This window comes from Bicyclus anynana, chromosome Z, assembly GCF_947172395.1.
Source record: "Bicyclus anynana chromosome Z, ilBicAnyn1.1, whole genome shotgun sequence".
Classification (NCBI taxonomy): domain Eukaryota; kingdom Metazoa; phylum Arthropoda; class Insecta; order Lepidoptera; family Nymphalidae; genus Bicyclus; species Bicyclus anynana.
The window spans coordinates 15,403,210-15,431,201 of record NC_069110.1 but is presented as its reverse complement, the minus strand read 5'-3'; the positions used below and the strand labels follow the sequence as shown (position 1 = coordinate 15,431,201).

Genomic DNA, 27,992 nt, shown 5'->3' with positions numbered 1-27,992 from the left:
TACTGTCGACTGCCGACTGCGTACGCGCAGTATCGCGACCAGCCCCGACCCGCGCGCACGATGACCGCGTTAGCGCTCGCCGCCGCGCTGCTGTGTGCCCTGGCCGGCCGCCTCGGCACCGGCGCCAGCTTCCACTGTGCCATGCGCCGCGAAATCTCCCCCTGCACTTGCCGAAGGGACGACGTCGGCACCGGCGCCATCCTCGTCATCTGCCAGCGCATCAGCACCTACGAGGACATCGCTCGAGCCCTCACCAGCAAGTTCAGCCCCGAGACCAAGATAGGTCTCGACATATCCTACTCCCAGCTCCCGGACTTCTCCGACCACAGCTTCCGGGAACTCGGCCTGTCTATAACGAAGCTGAAACTCAACTACGACAATCTAAGGCAAGTTGGTTTTAACTGTGCCACTGAATGTGCTTTCCTTGCGATGATATGTGTAAGTTCTTTGTTGTGTAAAATGGTCGGATGAATAACATATTGAATCGTGATAATAAAACATCAAAACAGTGCGTGAGTTGAAAGAGAAACAACAGGTCTGTGATAAGAGAAGCGACAGCGATGAGAATCGCTTCGTTATCGTAAGCGTGGGCGGCACCCTCTCCGGGGCTGGCTGCGAACCCGCGACCCCGGGGCCGGACTGACAACCGCACACTTACTAAAACTTAGCCCTAAATCATTCCATGTGTTAAATGCTTAAATCAATTCTTAATAGTTTACCGAAAATCTAAAAATATTTGTTCTTAGTCCCAATATTTTTTACGTGTACAAAAATCTAATTAAAATGTCCATGACCCATCCACTGGACCCTTATTGACCTTTATTAAGTTTCTGCTATTTCTACACACAATTGAGATTTACACAGAAACTGTAATGTACTTGAACTTAATTTAATTTCTTTGAAACTCAACCGTTTCAGTCAATTAATTTGGAATGGGTATGGTTAGTCATCCCAAATTGGTTGTATATAAAGAAGGCACTTGTTCGTTGTTCTCATGTATTAGGTGAAATATCTCAGACAATACGAGTAATATATAATACAATAATTATGATTATAGTTATTTTTCATAAATTATTGTCATTTTCAGCCTATTTTTTTATGTCCACATCTAAGTTTCGTATTAGAAACGACCTTCACCCATCTGTTTAATGGATGAAGTGTTTTATATCAAATTTAGTAGACACGTTAAAAATATGTTGCGAGTAGGTTACCTCTAAAACTCCTGGTTAAACTATCCTTGAAGATATTTAATAATAGTTTAGCCAGGAGATTTTAAGGCATCCTAATCGCAATATATTTTTTAATGTACTACACATTAAACAGATGGGTGAAGGTCGTTTCTAAAACGGAACTTCTGCTAATAGGTATCTTGTAAGGACATCCAAAGCCAAGACTTGGTTTCGAGCCGCATGAATAGCGGCTCCATGTTATTGGCTTGATGTCATCACTCATCAACAACTACCTACTGCGTTTTCCCGTGCATACATACTAATCAGAAAATCTTAAATCAATTTTCTTTCATAACCTGAAATAAAATACAGGGAACATATTTGGATGCAATACTTTGATTTTCGATTAGATATCCAGTTAATTTACCAATAGATTGATGACGGCGATAGGACAAGCAAGGTAGACATCTAATAAAGCCGGCATAAACACCTCTAACTTAATATGGGAATCACATCTAGGAGACGTAATATTAAGTTCATGTAATTCTTTGACTAAGGTTTTTTTTGGTAAATAATTTCATGATGATGACGGGACAAGGTAGATATCTCATAGTAAAGCCCGGTGAATACCCGTAACTTAATAATAGGTATGGGGAATACGTCTAGGAGACGTAGTAATAAGAAGATGTTATCCTTTGGTTAAGGTTTCCTTTGGTAAATAACTTCATGACGATGACGGGACAAGGTAGATATCTCATAATATAGCCCTAGTGAATACTTCTAACTTAATAATATGGGGATCACATCTGAGAGACGTAGTATTAAGTACATGTAATACTTTGGTTAAGATTTTCTTTGGTAAATAATTTTATGATGATGACGGGACAAGGTAGATATCTCATAATAACGCCCGCGTGAATACCTCTAACTTAATAATATGGGGATCACATCTAGGAGACGCAATGCGATAGTTCGCCGGGTTATCGCGGGTCGCTTCTAAAGCAGTAAAATTGAATGATATCACATTGGTCGTGTCATATTCACTATATTTACCCATTAATGGTGTACTAACAAATTACTGTGGCCGTTGTTTGTCGTCGTATTGTTGTTTGACAAATTAATAGATTCAGTTAAATAATTTGCAAGTAAACAATTTCTTTTTATGGAATTAGGTTATGTCCGGTTGCATTTTAAAGTTATGATTAATGTGATAATTTCAAATCCGTCATCGTCAATAGTTTTTTGAAACAACACGTACGTGCATAAAGGCGGATTTACATTAGTCTGACGTGACGTGACGTGACGTGACGCATCAGTACAGAATCGGTATCATACATTTTGTATGAGAGCTGTATAGTATGAGAGACGTGATAGCCCAGTGGATATGACTTCTGCCTCCGATTCCGGAGGGTGTGGGTTCGAATCCGGTCCGGGGCATGCACTTCCAACTTTTCAGTTGTGTGCATTTTAAGAAATTAAATATCACGTGTCTCAAACGGTAAAGGAAAAACATCGTGAGGAAACCTGCAGACCATAGAATTTCCTAAATTCTCTGCGTATGTGAAGTCTGCCAACACGCATTGGGCCAGCGTGGTGGCATCCTAACCCCTCTCATTCTGAGAGAAGACTCGAGCTCAGTAGTGAACCGAATATGGGTTGATAACGACATTTTGTATGGCAACGTTTACACTTATGTGACATGTCGTGATGGCTTGGATGCGTCGCATACAAAATGTATGCTACCGATTCTGTTCTGATGTGTCACAATACGACATGTCAGACAAATATAAATCCGGCTTAAAGTTTTAGCTTTAGCGTTTTCTGCTCTGTGAGCATAATAGCGTTTCGCAAACTTTGTTACTTTTACCACGACATAGCCAGTCCCTATCTTTCCAACTCCAAAAGACTTTTTCTACTTTAACAATAATTGTCTGTTTTAATTATTCATCTGGGTATTTCACAGGAAAACATCCTGAATTTCAGTTTATTTGCTTTTTAATATTTCTTTAGCTGTCTGAACAGTACCTACTTAGATAATAAAGTTAATAAACCACATTTTTAAAGTCCAATTAACGGATTTCCCACAAATATTTAGGGTAAAGCCGTCATACGAGATATCATCATACCCATTACTAAGTCAGGCCTTCCTTCTTTGTAAAAGACGGAATATGGAGCTTAGACCCACCACGCTACTCCAATGTGGTTTAAGTGGAAATGCTAAATTCTATCACTAACAGCCGATGAACGTCCACTGCTGGACATAGGCCTCTTGTATGGACTTCCAAACAAAACGGTCTCGAGCCGAGAGCATCCAGCGGCTATCTGCGACTCGCTTGATGTCCTCGGTCCACTTAGTGGGACCGGTGCGGGGTCGCCAATCCAGCACCATTGGGACCATCGGCTCTTCGAACTATGTGGCCTGCCCATTGCCACTTCAGCTTCGCGACTCACTGAGCTATCGACCACTATTACTATTTTCTGTCTCGAGATGAGAAAAGACAAAGTATATCGAGGATATTATAATTCTTATAATATATATTTTCTGTTGATCGCTTTGAAGTATTGTGCCAGCCATGTAATCTATTAATTCATTCGTGTTCATACATTTAAAAAAATATACACGTCGAATTGTTAACCTTCTCACCGTTTTTCATCGGTTGAAAATATCGTTTACTACAATATGTCTTTATCTCTTCATTAAGATGCTATGGCGATGACGAATGCAAGGCCTATGATGTTAAAGACGATGATGATCAAAACACCCTTCCAGACCGGCCCTTCAGGTCGAGGCCGAGTCTCAGAAGAGTCGCTCTTAGAGAGTCCTTTCTAACATATATTCTGCTTCAGCCTTTCTCCCACCCATCAGGCAATGCTTCTGCGCTCGAAGGTGACGCCGCTGAAGTTCCATTAAAGAGCTTCTGGCACTAATAATCAGAAAAAAAATTCGATAACTGACACCAACACAGCTTGACTTACTCTCTTTACTATGTAACATCTCTAACTTCCCATCTCTGGGCTGAGAATTTTTACTGAATTCATAGAAGAACGTAAAGCTCAGTACCTGACTCAAACCCAAACCTCTTCATTAGCAGCCACATAGGCTAACCACAGCCAAAGACGCAGTGTTTAACCAGCCATACATTGGCGTCTACTTGGCGACTTCGTCCGCGTGAAAATTTATCTACACTTTTAACCCCTTCGATCTCTTTTAGATTTATATTTTCTCATGCCTTATATGTATATACGGTTGCTTAGATTGCTCGCGAGTATTTCCCTTAACTCTGGGATTACTCTCTTTACCGAAAATTAATTAAAAATGTTCAATGAACATGTGTTTTAAAATTTATATTTTCGGAGTAAATAATATCTCTTTTGTAAATAGATCTTAAAATGTGTCCTTTATATGCATCCTTTGAAATTATAATAATGACGTAACCAAATTTTAAATAAAATTCAAGGATAGATAAGTAAAGGCGCGTGTTACATGGATAGTCGGAATTATTTGAGTTACTTTGTATGAAAACGTAAAAGTTTTTATTTTTTAGTTAAAAAGTTTTTAGTTATGCACTTCGGCTCCTATAAGCTCCTATAATCCAACAGCCTGTATAATAAATGTCATAGTCTTCGGTGGAAAAAAAATTAGGTACAATACTAACACGTTTCGCGCTAAGACTCCTACGAATTGTACGAGTATTTATTCTTCCTCTATATCTATTGCTATTGCATTGGAGAGCATGTTATTCCATCGGTCCCGTCTGTATATTTAACTACTGATAGTTTTATATTAAGCCCGCGAACATAGGAGCAGCGTGGTGGGTCGAAGCTCCATATCTTATAAAATAACAATAATCTGGCCCTGTGTGACTGTTAAAATAGGACCGATAATGATGATAGTAACAAGAATGAGAGTTGAACTCGCGTACCGCCTCAGTGCCTGTAGACGTGATTTTTCTAACATTTCGTGCTGCCAATAATGACCTACGGATTCAAGACTTGGTCGCTAACTATGAGCGAGCTATGCTCGGAGTGTCTTTGTGTGATCGATTCGAAAATGATTAGATCAGCAGAATAACCAAACAAGTCGCGAAAATATTGTGGTATTGTTGTTATTTGTGAGTTGCATAGTCTATAGTTTATCCGCGTATTATAATGGGAACGGGAACTACGCGGGTGAAACATATGTAGCAGCATTTTTTTTAAAAAGCTAATAAAACTTACATGGTTCAACTTTATTTAACTTCTTGGTATCGCGACCACGTTTTATCCAATTCCATAAGAGAAAATGATGGTAATATGATTCTAAACGCAATCCAAACAAAGAAATGATCTAATTGTAACATTAGATCGAGGTAGAATTAGTCATACAGGTAACTTATCAATATAATGGTGAATGTTTGTGTGCAAGTACGTATACATATATTTGTATCTCAAGTCTAGATAGATATAGTCTAGATGCTCAAGTCGTTGCTAGGGAATGTGAGATTTGGATAAGGTTATAAAAGTGGATTTTATCAATAACATAAAATTTAAAATTTTGAAATATCCCTGAAATTCAGTGCTTTCATTTGAGACCCCACTCGAGTATATTTGCAGACATTCAGTTGTCCCCACTTTCAACCCCCACAACTTTTAAACGGCTGAACTGATTTTTATCAAATATGTCTAAGAAAACTCGCTCGTAAGTCAAGTAACGTCTGGTCAAGTAAGGCTTTGATACAAAAAAAACTAAATTGAAATCGTTACCTCCGTTCGGGAGCTATGCCACAAACAGACAGACCGACAGACACGTCAAACTTATAACAACCCTCTTTTTGCGTCGGGCTTAAAAAGAGCTATTAGTATAGGGTTTTATATTAATAACTTTAATTTTATTGTTTTAAAAATATAACACTAGGAAGATAGAGGAGGCTAAGGAGCAACATATAGGCTACTTTTTGCTCCGAAAAATACATGGTTCCCGCAGAATTTCACGCAAAGTCGCTAGCGACCGTTAGTAATAATTATTAGCCAGCAATATGGATACTTTTCATAGGTCAGGTTCAGACTGTAAAATTAATTTATGAGACAAACAAAATGTTATTTTAAGACACATCTTAAAATAACATTTTGTTTGTCTCATAAATTAATTTTACAGTTCAGTTACACGTGAACATTGATGTGGGTACTTATAATAAAGCGGATCTTTATCGATGCATTTGCTAACCATTGTGGGTGCTTCGTCGCGTCGGCAGGTCACATTATCGCTCTACGGTCATCTCTTAATCTTCAAAAACATAAACATACGTTCTACCGATCTATTTGTGTGTCTTTTTATGTAAGCTGAATATAACTTTGCAGATATAAACATGTTGTTCTACAAAATAGTAAGAATACTTTATCGGTAAAACACGTCTTTATTTTTCAAATTATTTTTGTACAAGTGTATAATACACCTAAAGTAAAATGCGGTACTTTTGTTGTAAAGCCCTGAGGTATCTATACTAATACTAGCTGACGCCCGCGCGCGTGAAACTCGATGTAAACTTTCAACTACCCCTATCCTACCCCTACCCTACCCCTACCCACGGACGATTCGAATAACAATTAGGGGTATAAAAATAGATGTTGGCCTATTCTCATAGATACCGGTTGAGCACAAAAAATTTCATCAAAATCGGTCAAGCCGTTTCGGAGGAGTATGGCAACGAAAACTGTGACACGAGAATTTTATATATTAGATTATTAAGTTGAAGAGTTTGTTTGTTTGATTGAACACGCTAATCTCAGGAACTACTGGTCCGATTTGAAAAATTCTTTCAGTGTTAGATAGCTCATTTATCGAGGAAGGTATTATTTTAGGGGACGAAAAGTAGCCTATTTAGTATTATTTAGTAGTATATTCTTAAAAAAATAATTTTAAACGTTTTGAGATAAGACAATATACTAGTGGCCATTTGTGTTAAGATCCACTTTTTTAACCTGCTACCCTGGTATGTAATTTCAAAATATCATCATTTAAAGACCTCACATTCCCTAGCAACGACCTTGGCAGCGGTACCATACAGCGGACCGAAATTAGGGCACGAGGTCAACCCGCACTTAACTGATTTTTTTATCAACTAATAAATAATTACAATTTTTTATGTATAAAACGCTTGTTGTTATCATTTTAACAAGAATTAAGTACGTAAATAAAAAAAATAAAACTTTGAACGCTCATCGAAACCACGCCAGCATTAAACCTAGAAGATAATATTAACATACCTAAACTTTACACGAAATTACTAAAGATACAAGTTTTCGCGAATTTTATAAACATTGTTTATCGATTTCGTACACCCAGTTATTTTCCCACATATAAGATATTCCGACATATATAGATAGGGAAATTGTGTGGCCAAGTGTGTGTACAACGGAGTTCATTAAGTAGTGAAAAGGACTGAGATGTAGTTAGCTTATATTAATTATTATTATCAACCTATATTCGGCTCACTGCTGAGCTCGAGTTTCCTCTCAGAATGAGAGGGGTTAGGCCTATAGTTCACCACGCTGGCCCAATGCGGATTGGCAGACTTCACACACTCAGATAATTAGGAAAGTTCTCAGGTATGCTGGTTTCCTCGCGATGTTTTTCCTTCACCATTTGAGACACGTGATATTTAATTTCTTAAAATGCACACAACTGAAAAGTTGGAGGTGCATGCCCCGGACCGGATTCGAACTCAAACCCTCTGAAATCAGAGGCAGAGGTCATATCCACTGGGCTCACGGCTTTTACGGGTTATATTAATTGCTATTTAATTTTTTTCAACCAAGTCACCTTTTGGAAGTGTACACGTGGCTTCTTCTATCTTTTTGAGACGAATATCTTAGCATTCCATGGATTCATGGTTGCGTGCGGGTGCCGGGTCCTTCGCGTGGTAGAGAGAAAAACTCCGAGCTGAGTCCTGAACTTGTGACTACAGGATGTAGGGTTAAGGAATTACTTGACGATCGATCAACACTCCCCGTTCTCTGCTCATGTCAAGGTCTTTAAGCAAGTTATAGAGAGATTTTGATTTAAGCAAGTTATAGGTTTCAAAACTAAACATAAAATTCCTTTTCGAAAACAGTCTTCGTCCTGATCTTTAAGAGTATATCAGTGAGCACTGCATTATAATCATCAAACTTCCGACCTCTGAGGTGCTTCTTTATCCGCGGAAAGATATAAAAATCTATAGCAGCGAGGTCCAGTGAATACGCTGGGTGCTCCATCAATTCAAAGCCATCTTCAATGGCAGCTTTGTCCAGGTCCGGCTGGTGGGAGGCTTCGGCCGTGGCTAGTTACCACCCTACCGGCAAAAGACGTACCGCCAAGCGATTTAGCGTTCCGGTACGATGCCGTGTAGAAACCGAAAGGGGTGTGGAAATCATCCTCCTCCTAACAAGTTAGCCCGCTTCCATCTTAGAGTGCATCATCACTTACCATCAGGTGAGATTGTAGTCAAGAGCTAACTTGTAGGTAAAGAATAATAAAAAAAAAGCTATCGCAACTTTGGACGTGTGTACAGGGGCGTTATCGTGGTAAAACAAAACGACTAGTCTTACACGCCGTTTCTCACGTATTTCATCACGCAGTTTTTAAATCATAGTGAAGCAAGGTTCCATCCTTGAATCGAGCCAAAAAGCGGTTAGGATCTTGTTGGAACAAATCGAAACAGCTTTGTGAAATTCTTAGTCCGTAAGCTTTCTAGGCACCCAGCGCGCAGAAGCTTTTTTCGCTAACACGTTCCGAAATTAAGCAAACAAATGACTATATTCAGAACAAAAAACAAAAGAGAGTCGAAAACTTTTTGCTTATTAGTATTACAGATATCTGAACTATGCAAGTATTCTTGACAAGAAAAAACGTGATAATTGCCCTTACGATCTTTGAAACTTGCCCTCGATTTGGTGACGTTGTTATGGTGACAATGGGACCATCTCAGGAATATACTCTTTCAAACAAAAAAGAATTATTCAAATCGGTGGCGGTCTTTGAGTAATCAGGTAACATACTGGTACATACAAAAAAATGAGAACCTCATCCTTTTTTGAAGTCGGTTAAAAATATAACTATATTGCATATTATAAGTTATAATAACACGAGGATTACTCACTACTTAATGAACACCCCTCGTATCAGATCACTCGAAAGGCAGGGTTACATATCTAATTGCGAGAGACATACTTACGAAAATGGCAACGAAATTATATTCTATCAAAATATAATAACAAGTTTCTTCTTACGACATGATTCATCATGACATGATGATATAAGTACATATCGATACTAGATCAAAGTAAGTACTCATCAAGATGTATCAAACGAGCCCAAACTAGATGGGGGTAAGTCAATGATTTTATACTATTAGATATTATTACAAGTTCTTAAAATAATGGTACACTTCAGCTCCATACATTTTTTTACAGGACATTTTTTTAATTAATAAAAGAAAAATAATTATTGCATTCAAAGCTTCTCGTACAAAACAAATCAAACATTATGTACAAAAATAGCATTATGGTACATTGATAATTTAATCCGTTATGTTTAACAAGAAAAATCTTCAAAATCTTAATTCCAGCAGCTATTGCATTGAAAAAACTAATTAATTAAAAAGATATAAAATTTTGAAAAATCCGAAAAAAATATGTAACTTGGTCCTAAGGATTTTTGGAAAACTATTCAAATTAAGTTTAGATAATTAGGTGGTGTGTATGCCATTTGCATTTTATTTATTAATTACGGGACACCCTGTATATCTCAAAATACAATTCCTGAACACAGAACATGGCTTTGTAGACAATATTTATGTATTATTATGCGCAAATAACTGTCGTTTTATACTATGCGACTAAATAAAATTAAGCCAAGTGGGTGACTTTGTCCGCTTCAGGTTCGAAGCGATAGTGCCATATCTAAAAGTATAATATCAGTGGGTTAAGTAGTTTTATTACGAACTAGCTATGGCTACTTGAAATAGTAGATTGAAATACAGCAATGCTGCGCTGTAACAAAATAATTATAAAATTTGTTCTTAATTTTACAAATGAATAATTGGTAGTAAAATTAACTACTAAAATATGTAATTGTGGTATAATTGATATGAGTTTATCCAAATACCTACACTTTAAATTTAGTTTTATTTTATCACGAGTGGAAAATACACTACGTACCTAATAATAAGCTCCCTCATTATCAACAATGAATAAAACTATTCTATATGAGTTGAGTATCCTATGACGCGGTTTGTTATTGTTGTAACACATTTTCAGATTAATTCACACATGATTTTACGAGGAAGTACCACGAACATCAACCGAATTCGGAGGGACACTGGATGTTTGTTTCAAAGTCCATCCGGCCTATATCCAACGACATTTTTTACTATAGACATGTTACGTGCTTACAAATGCACGTGATATTGTAGGGACGTAAACGATCCTAACATAAAATTTAAAATTTTGAAACCAAAAAAATCGTATCATTAGTTTTGAAATGAAATTATGTTTATTTGTAAAGAGTAAGTATGGATTACTTAGGCACTTTATTATAATCAAAATAATCTAAATCGAGAAATAGCGAGGAATATAAAAATATATGCATCTCACAAGAAGAGCATTAAAAATAAATTCTTACGATTTCCAGTACAAAAATAGGTTTTACTTCATTTATTATATTACACGTCAGCCGTTTGATAAAGAGTTAATTAGGTCAAGAGTAAATCTACAATTATTAAAGCACCTCTTGTGATTAAGTTATTTAGTATATATTTACCTATAGCATATAAATAGATAGGTATTAATCACTGATTATTACACACATAACTTAGGATTTGGAACAATTTTGTTAGTTTTTGACTAAATAGGTAATGGTATATGATAAAGACGTACTTTTATTTAATGACCAACCTCAAGCCCTCATTCGCACGAGAGTTTTTTTAACCGGACGTTAAAAAGCGTTCAAATATAATATGAAGTTAAATGAAGGTCTACTCGTATTTCCAGCGCCCAAAGTTGAAAATGCAACACTGCTGGAAAAAAAAATTTGTTTTTTTTTATTTGGTTTGGTTTTATAACAAAGTTTCCATAGCAACCTTCCGACTCCATCATCAGACCCTAAATACTATCTAAAAACTCGTCAAAACAAATCAAACAAGCCCAAATGCGATGAGATTATGTCATTTTATTATAGAATTCCTATCGCCACCTTCCAGCTCCATCATTAGATCAGCACCATTTCATCATAACACCGCAGAGTCTCGCGTTATATGCATGCGTGCAAAATGCCAGCATAATTTGAAATCGGGAATTGCTTAAAATTTAAAATTAAGTAAATGTAAGACAAAATATTAATTTGTACAAACGAAAAGGAGATTTAAACGTCTTACTAGACACGGGCATAAGTTAGTTATTTCTGCATATCGTCTCCAAAGAGTAAAAAAAAAATTTGTAGGTTTGGGTGTACTTAGTCGAGGTTCCTACACCATTGATGAGTTCCTTAATAATAAAGACGCTGGATCAGCTTCCACCTTCACACAGGAAGTAAAACTATAAGAAATTGTAATGTTGTCATCAATTGTATATTATAAAATTGTATGTTTTTTTTTAAAGAGCAACTGTTGAGTTTCTTGGCGGTTTCTTCTCAGCAGAATCTGCCTTCCGAACCGGTGGTAGAATCTTTACAAATAGTCAACTGACGTATCAAAAGTTCTTGTAAACTGAGCCTACTTGAAAAAATGAATTTTCAATTTTGAATTTAATTTGCAAGATTTGGTTAACACGGATAGGTGAAACTAAATAAAAGCTTGCAAAAAAAGTTCGATAATGTAGGAGTTCAAATTTTTTCTGTGTGCTCTGGTCAATGTACAAATATGTAGGTCTCAGTACAATCACGTCGGTCAGAGCCTAGCGCTCAGTTTAATTGGTCCCGTTTTGTAATTTAATTACCCTTTGGCCTAAGCCAGCGACAATTATGGACCGCTCCTGACCGCGGCCGCACATGTGCTACATCGTGTTCTCTTTTAATGTTAAAATGATTTTTCAATCCATATTTTTATTTTCATTATCAATTTTATTATTTTCTACCTAGACCTCTTTAATCCATACAGTAGTATCGCTGTAAAAATGGAGTAAATTCTTCCGTTTTCCCAATGTTTCCCTTCACTACTCTGCTCCTATTTATTGTAGCATGATGAAAGTATACTATAACCTACCCAGAAGTATAAAGAATAATTGTACCAAGTTTCGTTAAAATCCGTCGAGTAATTTTTATTAGACAGGCAGACGGACAAAAAAATTACTGATTGCATCTTTGGCATCCGTATCGGTCATTAATCACCTTCTGATAGTTATTTTGGAAATATATTTCATGTACAGAATTGACCTCTACAGATTTATTATAAGAATAGATGTTTTCAATTCTATGTCTGACCAATTAATGCATGCGACAGGTGACCCTTAGCTTACATTACCTTATCAGACGATAGACGTCCACTGCTGGACATAGGCCTCTTCCATGGACCTCCAAGCACAACGGTTTCGAGCCGCCAGCGTCCAGCGGCACGGCAGATTTTCAAAAATCTTTTACCATTAGAAAGCCAGTATTTGTGAGTGTCATAGGTTATATTTAGTCCCCGTATTCTCACGGGAACGGGAACTACGCGGGTAAAACCGCGAGGCGTCGGCTAGTTTTTATATTCACGAAGAAACGTGTACTGCGCGAGTGAAAAGTTGCGCACCCATTCGTAAAAAAAATCTATTTTACAAGTAATTTATATTATACACAATTTATTAGATAAAATATGTACACGTGCTGTGTGAAATGTGCAAATAACATTTGTCAAAAATCAAAAATCAAAAATCAAAAATCATTTATTTCAAGTAGGCTCAGTTTACAAGCACTTTTGACACGTCAGTTGACTATTTGTAAAGATTCTACCACCGGTTCGGAAGGCAGGTTCTGCTGAGAAGATACCGGCAAGAAACTCAACAGTTGCTCTTTTGAAAAAGTCATACAGTATTATAATTTACAATTAATAACAATTACTGTTTACATTTCTTATAGTTTTACTTTCTGTGTGAAGGTGGAAGCTGATCCAATGGCCTCCAAGCATCTTTATCATTAAGGAACTCATCAATGTTGTAGTACCCTCGACTAAGTAAATGTTTTTTAACACATTGCTTAAAGCTATGCATTGGCAGGTCCATCACAGTAAATGTTGTAAATTAATTATTGCTATTGTTATTAGTAGTTCAAATCGAACTTGCTTCATCATGAATATCGATATCCACTATTTTAATGGCCTAGGTATTTTAAACTCAAACTACAAAATATATTTAGATCTCTGTGGCGCAGTAGTATCCTAGGTTCGATCCCCGGCTGGGCCGATTGAAGTTTTCTTAATTGGTCCAGGTCTGGCTGGTTACCAAGCGATTTAGCGTTCCGGTACGAAGGCGTGTAGAAACCGAAAGGGGTGTGGATTTTCATCCTTCTCCTAACACATTAACCTGCATCCATTTTAGATTGCATCATCACTTGCCATGAGGTGAGATTGTATTCAAGGGATAACTTGTAAAGAATAAAAAAAGGTCAGTAAGGCCTAGCACTTTCGAAAAGTCAGATAATATCTGCAACTAATTATATCTCTATTAGTTTTCGACTCACGTGGACCTATTTAAGTGAGCTTTTTAAATGGTTCAAAGCTCGGTGGCTTTAATTCTCTTAAAGTGACTTTAGAGGGACAGAGCTTCAGGTGCCTGCACAACTTAATTTGAACTTATTGCGAAGTGACAGAAGCAGACATCCCTCGGTATTCGTAGTTACCGTTACAGTGAGAATATACGGATAAAATATAGCTTTTTGAATTTGTAAAATAATTTTCAATATCCATTCAATAGATCCAGTGATTACCCAGTATGTACAAACTTTCGAACTTTACCTCTTTAGAATATTGAATATAAGTAGGTACAGAGATACCAGTTGTACCTAAATTGTAATTTTATAGCTTAGCATCATCAAGGAATTTCCAGTTGAATGAAAAGGTTACGATGTTCATTATATTTATTGATCGACATATTGAATTTCCAGATAACAAGGGAACACCCTATGTAATTATTTAAAAAAACTAAAGTAAACTCTAATAGCAAATTAATATTTTTGAGTTATATTTTATAAACAGATAAATAGTTGACATTTATTGTCAAAACTCTTAAAATTAAAGAATTAAATGTGTTTTTATTATATTTTATCTCACAAAGTTAATTTTATTCATAAAATGTTGAACACTTTTCTGACATAAAAACTCTTTGCCAATATTTAGAAAAGTACCGTTCGTTATTAGACGGATGGTAAAGGTTTTATATTAATTATATTATTTTACATTATGACATTTTACTTTACATTACGGCACATGTGCGTAATGAGCTACATTACGATATTGAATTTGGTGAAATAAGCGATACTATACGAGCAAATGTGTTATAAACATAGTTACGAAATATCTCAACGATTTTGCATGTTCTCACCAACGGAAGATTAGTAGTATGAAGGTAGTTAAGTATATATTTATCTAGATCTATTGGTTTTATTTGTGATGATTAATGATATTTTATACTAGAGGGCACTGCGCATAAAAACTGAGGCGGACAAATGTGCGTAATTGTTTCATTTAATTTATATTTTATATTAATTAACAAAAGTTATTTATATAAATAGTACCTTAATATTGTCTACAATGTCGAGTTTTGTGTTCAGGAAGTGTAAAAACTATATACAGGGTGCTCGGGAGCATTTCCCATAAATTCAAGGTGTTGACGAGTCCACATATGCCCAACTGAATAACTAATATTTTTTAACTAAAAAATAATAACTTTTTATGTTTTCATACAAAGTAATTCAATTAATTCCGACTATACAATATAATAATAATATATAATATAATAATATTAACATACAGTAAATTCTCAAACATTTATTGACTATGACACAATCATTATTTTTATTTCTTTACTCCCCCTCCTCTTTAGATCCTGTATTTAACCGACTTCCAAAAAGAAGGAGGTCCTACGTTCGGCTGTATGTATGTTTTTTTATATACATCGCACAAACAGCTCTCTTCTGCAACACAATTTAAAATTGAGGAGGGCCGTTTTGTCGCAATGTCATAAGCTATGTCGACGTGAACTGGTAATGCGCTTTTTTTTTTTTATACAAAATAAGCTCGCGCTTGACCACGATCTCACCTGATGGTAAGTGTAGATGTGGCCTAAGGTGATACGCGCTTGCCTAGAAGATGCCTATTCACTCTCATCTTAAAGATGCCCAAGTTGTAAGAATTAGGAAATACTGACTTCGGGAGAGAGTTCCATACCCTAGCCATACGTATAAGAAACGAAGAAGCAAATCGCTTCGTACGAGTCCTGGGAATGTCAATGACGTAGGGATGGAAACCTACCCGGTGTCTTGCAGTGCGGTGGTAAAAAGGTGACGGTGGTACAAGCTCAAATAGCTCCTGTGCACACTCTCCGAAATATATTCTGTAAAAAACCGAGAGACTAGCAACCTTCCTACGATGACCAATCGCAATCGCTTTCTGAAATCGCAACTTTTTTTTTATTTTTTTTTATTCTTAATAAGTTAGCCCTTGACAATATCACCTGATCGTAAGTGATGATGCAATCTACGATGGAGGTGGGGTAACTTGTTAGGAGTAGGACGAAATCCACACTCCCTTCGGTTTCTTTGCGAAGTGCAACGTCAGTAACACAGTAGTGCGTGCGAGACGACCATGCGACCATTTGGCGCCGCCCCTGCAACGATAACCCCGGCACGTTGACCTCGCATTTGTGTTTACTAAGGCATCATATGCACAAATGATGCCAGTCGCCTTGCACTTGCACCTGTTTGAGTGATTTTTCCGTGTTCGCAGAAGCGAAGCACGATACTGAAATAGAAAAACGGCTGAATCCGCGTGCTTCTTGTATATGTGACACGTCATACATACGAGTACATAATGCATGATTAGTTACAAAGCCAGACTTAGTCATGAACCATGAGTAACAAAGTTTCAGGAACATGTAATGGAATTTTTAAACATGTGGGTATGTTAAAAATATCACTCAGTGAAAGTTAATAAACTTTATAAACAAATAAATGAACTAACTTTAAAAAATATTATCGTAAAAACAAAAAAACCCGACCGCTTTAGCATAATGAACTGAAAACAGAAAAACAAGTATCACCATAAGTAGGTATATAAAGTTCTGACCAAATTATTTATGTTGCCGCACCGCCAAGCGATTTAGCGTTCCGGTACGATGTCGTGTAGAAACTGAAAGGGTGTGGATTTTCATCCTACTCCTAACAAGTTAGACCGCTTCCATCTTAGATTGCATCATCACTTACCATCATGTGAGATTGTAGTCAAGGGCTAACTTGTAAAGAATAAACTGTCCCAGAAGTAAATACAGTTAGGTTAGAATCTACGAGTACCTATACCAACGGGTATATCTTGAATATTAAGGAGTACATAGGGTGTAATTATATATAATGTGACACATTTTTTAATGCGAGTAGGAATATACATTGTATATGTACAGGATCCATTCCTTCCACTGAGTCCCGTATATATTAGGTACATATAAACACAAAATTGTAACACTCATTTTGTAATAGTAGTAAATACAAAGATTATTCTTATCTCATCATCTTCATCAACATTATTATCATCAAATGTACGTCCACAGCTGGACATAGGATTCCTAGAGCTAATTCGATCACTTTTTCCAGCTCGATGACCTCTTCGTCGATCCTCAAAGTGCGTGCGATGTGTGTTGCCAGGTCTAATCGTCAGCGTTGGCAGCGGAATCTCTGCCGGAGATTCTTAACAGCCCTTGTCTCGCCGTTACCGTAACCGCTGCCAGAGCCATGAATAGCGGGGCTGCCGGGGACTAAAGCCTGTGTTTTGTTTTGTCGGTCCATGTACAAAGAATTGCCCGATACGCTAAGCATTCGGGTTGGTCAGCGCAGAGCCAGATTTCTCGTGAAAGTGTCGCTACTGCTCGACACCGGCCAGCGCTATTGGGTGTACCATTCTTCGTCGTCGTCAGAACCTCGTCAGTCCATCTGCAGTACACCACGAGCGGGTCAGGTTGGCAGTTGAGGAGACTGACTGGTACTAACCTCCTTCTTGCACCCCACTGGGAACTAGCCTACCCCTTACGCTTCAAACATACGCGCATGTAATTACGGGATTAGGTTTTGGTTATTGGTTTGATTTAACCCGTGGATTGAAAATATTTTTTTTTTTTAAATCAACCTGCGGTAGAATTTGCTGTCTCTAAACAAGACTTACAGGATCTCATTTAAAATAGATAACTTATATCTCGGTGTCATTTTAAAATAGATAACTAACCGTGATCAGTGGAAGCACAACTAATAGGTAACTACAATTAGTATTATCAAAAAACAACAAAATATGCTTTATTATAATAATAATTTGATACGTCTCACATTACATAGTATACGATAAAAGTTATATTTAAACAAAAGTTTTATTTTTATCCATCGCCGGTCGACGCGTTTTAACTGATATGCGATGCAACCCGAAATATTGTATGAGAGTACACTTTATTTAGGTATACGAAATACGATGATCGATACAATAGTCGTTTTTTTTTTTATTTTTTTTTATACTTTACAATTTAGCCCTTGACTGCAATCTCACCTGATGGTAAGTGACGATGCAATCTAAGTTGAAAGCGGGCTAACTTGTTAAGAGGAGGATGAAAATCCACACCCCTTTCGGTTTCTACACGACATCGTACCGGAACACTAAATCGCTTGGCGGTACGTCTTTGTCGGTAGGGTGGTAACTAGCCACGGCCGAAGCCTCCCACCAGCCAAAGTCGTGTAGCTAGGAAACTTTTCGGAATCTGGACTATCCCAGCCCAGGTCATAATCATTATCATTTATATCGTAGATAATATAAAGTAACATCATAATATTATTATGTTCTACCTACTGATCAGTTTGAACACGGTGCACCCGATGATGTATTAAATCAAGCCATGAATATTTAAATATGGTTCTTTCAGAAACGGCTTAAATTAATACGACACCGGCTTAGCATCGTCTTCAAACTGATCAGCAGGTAGAAATGATGTTATTTTTTGCTTTTTACTTTCGTGAGTACGTTTCTAGGTTTTGAAGTCGGTTGTATTTTTTTCATTATTTTTATATATTCCCGTTGCAAAAGGAATATAGATAAAATATAATCTACGTTACTCGCTGATATTATAGCTTTTCACGGATGAAACAATTTTTAAACGTATTGCCGTGAATGCGTAAAGTGTAATAGCTTGCTTTCTACGTGTAATTTTTTGCTTTCTACGTGACAAAATTTGTCGAGACAACATTCAACGCAAAGTTCGCCAAGTTTGGTTGGTTCATGGTGATTGTTGATATCATTGTTAGCAACTACTATAATTATTTTGGGTCCTACTAGATATACCCCTGCAGATTATATTTTGAAAGTTAGGTTCCAGTCCTAGGTTGAGCTGAGGAATACTAAGCTATACTCTTATAAGATTTTTTTTGTCAAAATTCTCACCTCGGAGCGAGGAAGTTTTTGGTATTATACCCCGTTCTGTACAACGTTACAACATCGGTCCCGTTATTTACCTTTAACATTACATAAAAGGAAAAAACCCGACGAAAGGAAGAAGGGAAAAACCTGGCTGAGTTTGTTGTGAGCTCTTCTCAAACTAAGGCGCGTTTGGAACCCTCGTAACTTTATTTTTGAAGTTTTCGACTAATTTATATCGCCTGAAGTTTTGAAAGTGCTTGTAAGCTAAACCTAATTGACACAAATGAATTTTGACTTTGATTTGATAGTGATCTTAAAATTTAACATTATTATTATTATTATCCTAAGTCCTTCAACTTGCGTTGAAGCAGCATGGGTTTTGTTTCACTTTCCATCTCCTATATACAGAAAGGCCTGGCTTATTGTGTGCCCTTAAAATGATGAAGACAAGACACTTATCAATAAAGTATACGGGAAGAAAGAGCCGATGGACGTTGGGGTCCCAAGGCGAATGGAATGGGACCCCACACCGGAAAGTGTAGTGTAGGTCAACCCTCCACTAGGTGGACCAAGGACATCATGCGGGTTGCAGGGAGCCGCTGGATGCTGACGCCTCCATATCGTTGTGCTTGGAAGTCCATGCAAGAGGCCTGTTCAGTTGTGGACATCCGTCGGCTGATAATGATAATGATGAATGAAATTTTAATAAAAATATTTTTCTTTTTTCAGTGACTTAAAGGAGAGCGTTTTCACGAAGTTGGACCTACTCGATTACTTCAGTTTGGCTGACAACTCTTTGACGGAAATGCCGAGACACGTGCTCAGACATATGCCGCACGTCAAGACCCTTGACTTCTGTAGGAACAAGATTACCAAACTGGCGGAGGAGGATTTCAAAGTGAGTATTTAGTATTATAGATAGTATAATTATTCTGTGACTGGTTCTGATGGTAGTTTTGCGCAAAGGATCAGCATGTTTGTGGCATTTTAAACAGAGGATAATCTTAGTACTAAATCCTAAGGATAAGATTTAGTACAGAGACACGGTTAATAAAATATGTCTAGAGTGCCATCTTTCTGGTTTTGGTAACTTCATCCATAATTGGACAGACCCTAACTTAACCCTTGGTTTCTCTAAAGAGGTCGTCGTTATCAACCCTTATTCGGCTCACTGCTCTCAGAATGAGAGGGGTTAGGCCAATAGTCCACCACGCTGGCCCAATGCGGATTGGCAGACTTCACACACGCAGAGAATTAAGAAAATTCTCTGGTATGCAGGTTTCCTCACGATGTTTTCCTTCACCGTTTGAGACACGTGATATTTAATTTCTTAAAGAAGCCACCAAATTGTAACCAGGAATCAGGATACAGATGTTATTTCTTATTGGGACCCGTAAGAGACCTGTAGATAGACGTGTTTGCATGAGAGCATACTCTTCTATACCACCACAGGATCTTGTGACATTTCTCTTTGCAAAGGATGGCCTATTAGTATGGATCTCTTATTCATAAGCTTGTCCTTACTACGCCTGCATATAACACTGACCTAAAGAGTGATTTCTCCAGTACTTATAATTATAATACAAAACTAGCGGACGCCAGGGATTTTTACTGAGTTTCACGAGGACAAAGTCGCACAAATTCTCGGAAACCTATATGTTGTGTGAAAAAGTAAACTATGTATTGCTTGCTATTGCTAACAACTTCCTCTATTTCCAAGTGAAAGTCCCTTTTAAATCGGTCCAGCTGACAGAAAGACAGACACTTAAATTTTATTTATATTACATGAATTGATATTGTTATTGGTGATGATATATTGATTACGTAATCGTATGCTGTTGCAGGATATTCAAGAACTGGAACACCTGGTGGTAGCAGACAATCAAATTTCAAAAATTGAAAAGCATGCGGTACCAAAAGGCTTAAAACACGTTCACTTAGGAATCAATAAGCTAAGCTCTTTAAATGGTGCCCTTCGTGATCTTGACGATTTAGAATGGATATTTATTAACACAAATCACTTAAAGTCCATTGAGAATGAATTACCTGTGGTAAGTATCTTTTCCTGAAACGTTTTATGTAATAAATAAAAATCAATAGCTCAACGGTAAAAGCGGTCGGAATGATCACCAAGGGGTGGTGGTTCGATTCCCGCCCCGTTGGACTATTGTCGTACCCACTCCTAATACAGTCATTCCTGTCTTGTTGGAGGGGAATGGGAATAATTAAACATATATAAAAGATACGTCAAATACATACATATAAAAAATTGATGCTTTGAAGTAGGCTATGTTATTTTAACTACTATCAGCGAACTAAAAAGCAAAAAATCTATTAATTATCTTTAAAATTTAGGTAATAAAATACTAATAGGTAACTCCATAGAAAAGATTTTCAGAGAAAGAACGGTTAGAGATTTCCCTCTTTTTTTAAGTTGCCGGCGTTCGCTTTATTTCATTAGTAGGTTTCATAGTTTCCAATTGCCTTGGAAATAAAATATTTGATATAGCCCGGGATCTGTGAAATAAATTTACAAGTGATTACTATCAAAATAAATTTTCTGTGAGTAGCTTTATCTTGATGACACGCTCAACTTGATTTTTATTTATTTTGGTAGCTAACTGGGTTACCAGGTAATAAAAAAGTCTGAGCGTCGGAGCGAGACAATGTATAAAAAATAGCTAGTTAGTAACCACTTCTAAAAACGTCGTTATTGATACAAGTTAGTATACAAGTTAGTATACAAGTTAGTATACAAGTTAGTATACAAGTTAGTATACAAGTTAGGGTAGTTTACTAAAAGTTGTAAACAGATATTTTTTTACTGTTGCTTAATCAATAATGTTATATTAAAATAATTCTCCCTCATTTATTTATTTGTCCTGTTTTTTTTTTAATTTTATTAATACAAAATATAATACAAAACAATATTTAAAATGTATATGAATGATCATTATTATCAGCCTATTTTAATGGCACACTACAGTGCCACTGCCAACCCTCCATTATTATAAGATAGAGGATATGGAGCTTAGACCCACCACACTCCTTGCAACTGCGGGTTAAAAGATTGAATACAGTTGTAATAATACAAATATATTTTAATTTCCAGAGAGCCAAAAAGATCACGCTCATACACGCTGCAAACAACGAGCTACAAAGTTTACCTAAAGATTTGAGGCAAATGCCGTCTTTAGAGGCCATGTTTTTCTACGACAACCATATCAAATCACTGGATGGAGCATTGCAAAAATCTAAGAGGCTTACAAGGATAGGATTATCGTATAACAAAATTGAAAGAGTAAGTCTTCTCTTTGTAGGTTTCTACAAGCAAATAAATAATAGCCATTTATAATATGAAGTGGATATTGACATATAATTTACTATGTTTAATTGCAATTTATTTTGCAGTTAGCCGAAGATGAGTTTGCTGAGACAGAGATATTGTCTGAACTGGATATGGCGTATAACCAACTCCGATCTTTAAATGGTTCTCTAACAAGTTTAAAATCTTTACGCTATTTAAATTTAACTCACAATTTCCTTACTGAATTCTCTTTACAAGAAATCAAAGGACTTAAGAGATTGTCTGTGATAGATCTCTCACACAACAAAATAAGCAGCATAACAGGCAATATGGTAAACTTATTTTTTTTTTATATTAAGACGTTTGCTGCGGCACTAATATTTCTGTACTTTACTCTGGTGCAGTACGAGGTCCCATCGACCTCGTAACTCTTGAAGACGCTAGACGTACGAGGTCCTTGTCCTTGTCCTTGTCCTCGTACCGCAGCGAACGTGTTAAGGAACTGAATGGTTATAAATATAAATAAAGCACTAACACAAATATTATTTTTCTCTTGACATGTTTTATTTATTACAGAATTTAGTAGACGTTGAAACACGAGTTTTGGAATTACGATTGGACCACAATTTCATACTGAATTTGGGCGGAGCCTTGATGGGACTCCGTGGACTCTTGACGCTGAATCTGAGCAATAATCAGTTGCAACAAATATCACCCGATGACCTTATCGGCTTAGAGGACTTACGATTACTCGATGTATCTCACAACCAAATCACAACTTTGGAGGAAACTTCTAAGGTTTGTTTTGTAAAGGTGTTTGTCGCTAAAATGATGCTTGCGAGCATTTGCGAAATATATTAATTATCTAACATAGAAGCTCTTGCGTGTATATACTTGATTTTTATTGCAATAAGTTGTTAATTGCTTCCAGACCTTTTTGCCATCACTTGAGGAACTTATCGCTCACCATAATAACATCACTATGTTGGACAAAGACTTCCATGGCCTGCCTTCGCTGTGCAAGGCCGATCTGTCATATAATAAGATTCAATCAGTGAATTATGAAGTTGTTTCAAAATCAAGATGTACGATCAATGGAGTGCCGAGTATATTGAAGATTTATCTTCAAGGTTGGTTTAACTCACACTAAATGCTACATTATTTTTAATGTTATTTTTATCTTTTATTAGTACTTTGTTTATTTTTGTTGATGCTTTATTTTGTTAGATGTGTTGTTACATTGCGAACGTGCCTAAATTGTTATATTATTTAAATTTGCTATTGCGAATTTTTGTTATATTTTTTATTACAATTTATTGACGAATAGTAATAACAATACTTACTTAACTACGCATAATTATTTTGAAATTTAGCTAACTATTAGCAATCGAAGTAGGTATTTATTAGTTGTTTATTGAACCTATAGATAGTAATAAGGTTATTTACTAATTAACTGCAAGTTATTATTTGTTTATTACTTACCAGTGACGGTATTTCAGATAATCCCGTGTTATGCGACGAGCGCTTATACGAGCTAATGACGATACTAGGAAGTCTGAACGCGCGAGTCAGTGGGGTCTCCACTTGTGTCACTACGCAGACTTCGGCGCCAGTGCTCATGAGGGCGCTCAATGACATAGATCCCGATACACCAGTTCTCGTCGTCACACAGCTGGGCACCGGAGTCCAAGTCGTGGAAGGACGAGAAACGATACCGTCTCAGCTTGCGTACCAACGCGTCGGCGCGTTGATCGGGCACGTCATGCCGGAGCGCGACGGCGGTCTGGTCCTGGTCGATCCCCCGGTCACGTTGCCCCCAGAAAACACTAACGTGGTGGTCAAATGGCCCGATGAAAGGAGAGATAATTCTCACCCTCTCGCCGACCATCTGCGCCTACGCGATCTGAATACGTCCCCGCAGTGAAAGTGTCTACAACTGGCGCCGCAAGCCGACGTCTAAAAACTCAGTGCTTCGCCTTAGATAATATGCTTTGCCTTTGACTTAAACTGGGCAAGCCTTCTAATTCGTTGGGGTGCAAGGAATTCCCATTTTGAGCCTAAGCGATGTATATAGGAGTCATAATTCAATGCAACCTTAAACAATTTGGAAATCTTTAAAAGCGACAAGCGATGCACATAATATCTACGTTTATATCTACCTAGAATATAGTATCTGAATGTGTAGATAAATGATTTATGCAGATGTATGTTTGAGTGATTGTGTGTCCGACGTATTTGTAGTCAATAAATACGATTACTTATGTTGTGTATTAGACTAATTGTACCTAATAAATGAAGTCTCAAAGTCTCAAAGTTTTACTAACATGTAGAAATGTTTCACTCTCTTGGACAATTCTAACATCGTTGCAATTTCAAAGAAACATTGTAAGAACTCATATGTTGTACCTATATAAAATAATTTATAATATAATGTAATATTATTAATTATACATTATAGATGTTAGTGTAATTTATATTGGCAATTAACAATATGTGGGAGAAAATCATTCTAGAGACCGGAGACAGTAAGAATGATTTTAGCTTCGGGTAATCTTAGTAGGTAATTTAAATACAGATGTTGTTAATATTAGTATTGAAATATTTTATCGTTTTGGTGGACACACTTTTAAAGAATTATTTTATTTCAAAAAAGTAGTTTTAGGGAGAATTTGGATATTACCGAGCGTCTAAGGATTTCAATAATAAATTTTAATAAAAATTGATTTATAGAAATCAAAAATGCTGTAAGTAGCACAAAATATTATAAGTACGTCTATATGATTTTTCACGGCAAGAAAATGGTATAGGTACTCTTAAGTACAAGATAGAACGTAATTCAGAATGGTTTCCTGCTGACTGAAGGTAATATTAATATTATAATACCATATATTCAGCAGTGGCGTAACTACAAGTTGGTTAGCTGGCAAAAATCTATGGGCCTATGGCTCGAAAAGGCCTGCGAATAAGTGAAGTAAAGTTACATTCAAGTAATACAAAAAAAAACATTGTAACTTGTAACGGTTCATTCATCAACTGTAGGCCCAACAATTTATTAAAAATGGTCCGTCTTTTTTTGATATAGCTTGCTGCCTTGGTATATGGATTTTGTAAATCATGTTATATAATAATAGCCGTGCCACGCGGTTTCGCTTGCGTAAAATCATCGCAAATAACTTCAATTCATTAAAAAAGTATTTTAGGTTTGGACAAACAGTATAATATTTATACTAACTTTATAAAGTTTGTTTATTTTTTAACAGTTTAGTTAAAGTCAGAACTAGTTAAAGTTGAAAAATATTCTATACTTATTTCTTTCAGCGTCAAATAGCCCAAATAAGGCTATATACGCGATCTTTTTGCGCAAATGAAACCGACAAGTTTACTCGTGGACCTCGCAAGTTTAACACGTTTACGTCCCCATTAAAATTATATTATGACCCCATACATCCAAACAGGTTATAAGATAATTATATTATATTTATACAAACTTTATCAGAATAACTACTTTACATAATACAGTTTTCCATTTTCCTTGAGATTTCCGTGAGCCCACTGTGGACTCGTGGACTTATGACTTAAAATTCACATGAACCCATTTTGGGCTCATAGACATGTGATGAGAAACTAGCGTGAGACCATGTTAGGCTCACTGGACTATGAACGTGTTAACTGGCAGGGGACGTTTACTGGTCTTAGTGTCTGTCATAGCCAGACTATCCTCATTTTATGAAGACTGAAGTTTATTAGCCCATGCTCTTACCATAGGTAAGAATGGTAGGCAATAATAGGACTTGGATCGTGGTGGCTTTGGAAGGCAGTAGATTCAAGGGTCACTCAACCGTATAAGTTTAAATTTCGCGACAATCTTTCGAAAACAGCAATAATATTTTGTAGAGAACATTAAGGGTCTAGCAAAGCATTGCCACGTAGCTAACGGTCTGGTGACTGGTGAAATGATTCCTCAATAAATTCTGGAGAACATATCAAGAAATTACGTTTTACACTTGGACAATTAAGGGTCTGCCTTGAAGCCTATTATTACATTTCAAACCCACACCTCAAACTCCTTAATGTTTTTAAACTATGATAGGAGCATGGGCTGATGAACTTTGAGCCCTCCTAAAATGAGTTAGGTCTAGCCCTCGCAGGATCTCGTTCTATACCATTACATTTGGCCATCATTATGCCATCGGAAGGCAAAGCTTATTCCCTATAACCATATCATCAGTGTGCCTAGTGGGAGTTTTTAATATTTTCATACTGTTACTATCGCGTTGACGTAAACGCGAATTTATATGGAATTGAAACAGTTGTGCAGTAGTGCCACTAGATGGCGCTGTTTCAATTCCTTAGAAATTCGCGTTTGCCTCAACGCGTTAGTAACAGTATCAAACTGCAACTATGCCCTCAGTACTGTACTATCCAAGTCTCCTTATAGATTTATATTTTACATTTTTTCCTATAAATTAAAAGGTAAAAGCCAACTCAAAACGTCATGTTCACTGTATTGCGACTATTTAATAGTATATCACGTCATGTTATGTATTGCGACTAAATAACGATTGTAGTTGTGGTTTGTAATAAATAATATATGAAAGAGATCATTGTTAATTTTTTTTATACATCGATTCCTTCCATTTATATTCTACTAGCTGACGCCGCGCGATTTAACCCGCGTGGTTCCCATTACTGTAAATAAATAAATAAATAAATAAATAAATGATTTATTGAGCAAAAAACATTTTTTATACAGAATAGGTTGAAACGACAGTTGCGCTAAAATCTATAACTGTTGGAATACGGGGATAATATATAGTCTATAGCATTCCTCGATAAATGGGCTATCTAACACTGAAAGAGTTTTTCAAATCGGACTAGTAGTTCCTGAGATTAGCGCGTTCAACCAAACAAACAAACTCTTCAGCTTTATAATATTAGTATAGATTCCAGTTATTATAAAAGTACTGTATGTATTGTACGAGTACCTTGTGTAACAATTCCGCTTTCCTATCCTATCCAAAAAGAGAACTAGCTTGTGGGATTGTATGGGATAATATCTGTACTGAACTAAGTTTAAAAACTCTTTTAACACTAGTAATCCACGTTATTTGTGAGTGGGAACTACATCTTACTTTTCTCATGAGAACGAGAACTACGCTGGTGAAACCGCGAGGCATCTTTTAAAATATTATAAAGAGGTTAAGTTTGTGGTATTGTAGAAGTAAAGTAATCTCTGAAACTACGACAGCGATTTTGAATATTCTCCTACAACTAGAATGCCACGTTGTCTGTGAGTGCCATATACTATATGTTATCCTCATATTTGACGGCCGCGTGGCGCAGCAGGGCGCAAAAAATATTTCACTGCTAGAAAGCCACGTTATTTGTTAGTGGCATAGGCTATTTTTCATTTTCGTATTTTCACGGAAACGGGAACTACTTGAATGAAACTGTGATGCGTTGGCTAGTGATGAATAAATCACCCCTATTTTCCCAGCCTTAGAGTAAAAACTTTTTTTCAAACTAATATAGGACCAATTTTGAAGTCCTATGTAATAAAATAATAGTTATCAAAATCGGACTACATTAAAAAAAGTTATGCGTGGTTTTAATTTACAATTAATGGATATATACACAATCATTCCGTTTTCCTACTCTTAGAATAGGATTTTTTTTTTCAAATTCATATGGAACAAAATTCAAAATATACCCTTTCTAATTAAAAAAAAAATATTAAAATCGGACTACTCAGTAAAAAGTTACACGTGTTCATATATAAAATATATATACACGTCGAATTGTTAACCTTCTCTCCGTTTTCGTCGGTTGAAAAATGACCCGAACTGGAAACCAAACCCATGATGTGTTGAGATCCACAACACTACCACATCCAACATCTGCGCCAGAGAGGCCGTAAAATATACATTT

At 36.5% G+C, this 27,992-nt stretch overlaps 1 protein-coding gene across 1 annotated transcript; it reads left to right on the top strand.

The window, feature by feature from the left end:
• Positions 1–2: 2 nt before the first annotated feature.
• Positions 3–26,665, top strand: LOC112051805 (leucine-rich repeat-containing G-protein coupled receptor 4). The gene is made up of 8 exons (XM_024090596.2): positions 3–386; positions 19,487–19,655; positions 20,602–20,808; positions 21,870–22,058; positions 22,169–22,396; positions 22,641–22,862; positions 22,996–23,194; positions 23,564–26,665. The coding sequence occupies exons 1-8, from the start codon at positions 61–63 to the stop codon at positions 23,986–23,988; spliced, it is 1,965 nt and encodes a 654-aa protein (XP_023946364.2). The 5' UTR covers positions 3–60; the 3' UTR covers positions 23,989–26,665.
• The last annotated feature ends 1,327 nt before the right edge of the window (positions 26,666–27,992 follow it).

Coding starts and splice junctions, on each gene's coding strand:
- LOC112051805 (XM_024090596.2), top strand. CDS start 61: ATGACCGCGTTAGCGCTCGCCGCCGCGCTGCTGTGTGCCCTGGCCGGC. Junction 22,059..22,168: donor CGTATAACAAAATTGAAAGA/GTAAGTCTTCTC, acceptor TTTATTTTGCAG/TTAGCCGAAGATGAGTTTGC. Junction 22,397..22,640: donor GCAGCATAACAGGCAATATG/GTAAACTTATTT, acceptor TATTTATTACAG/AATTTAGTAGACGTTGAAAC.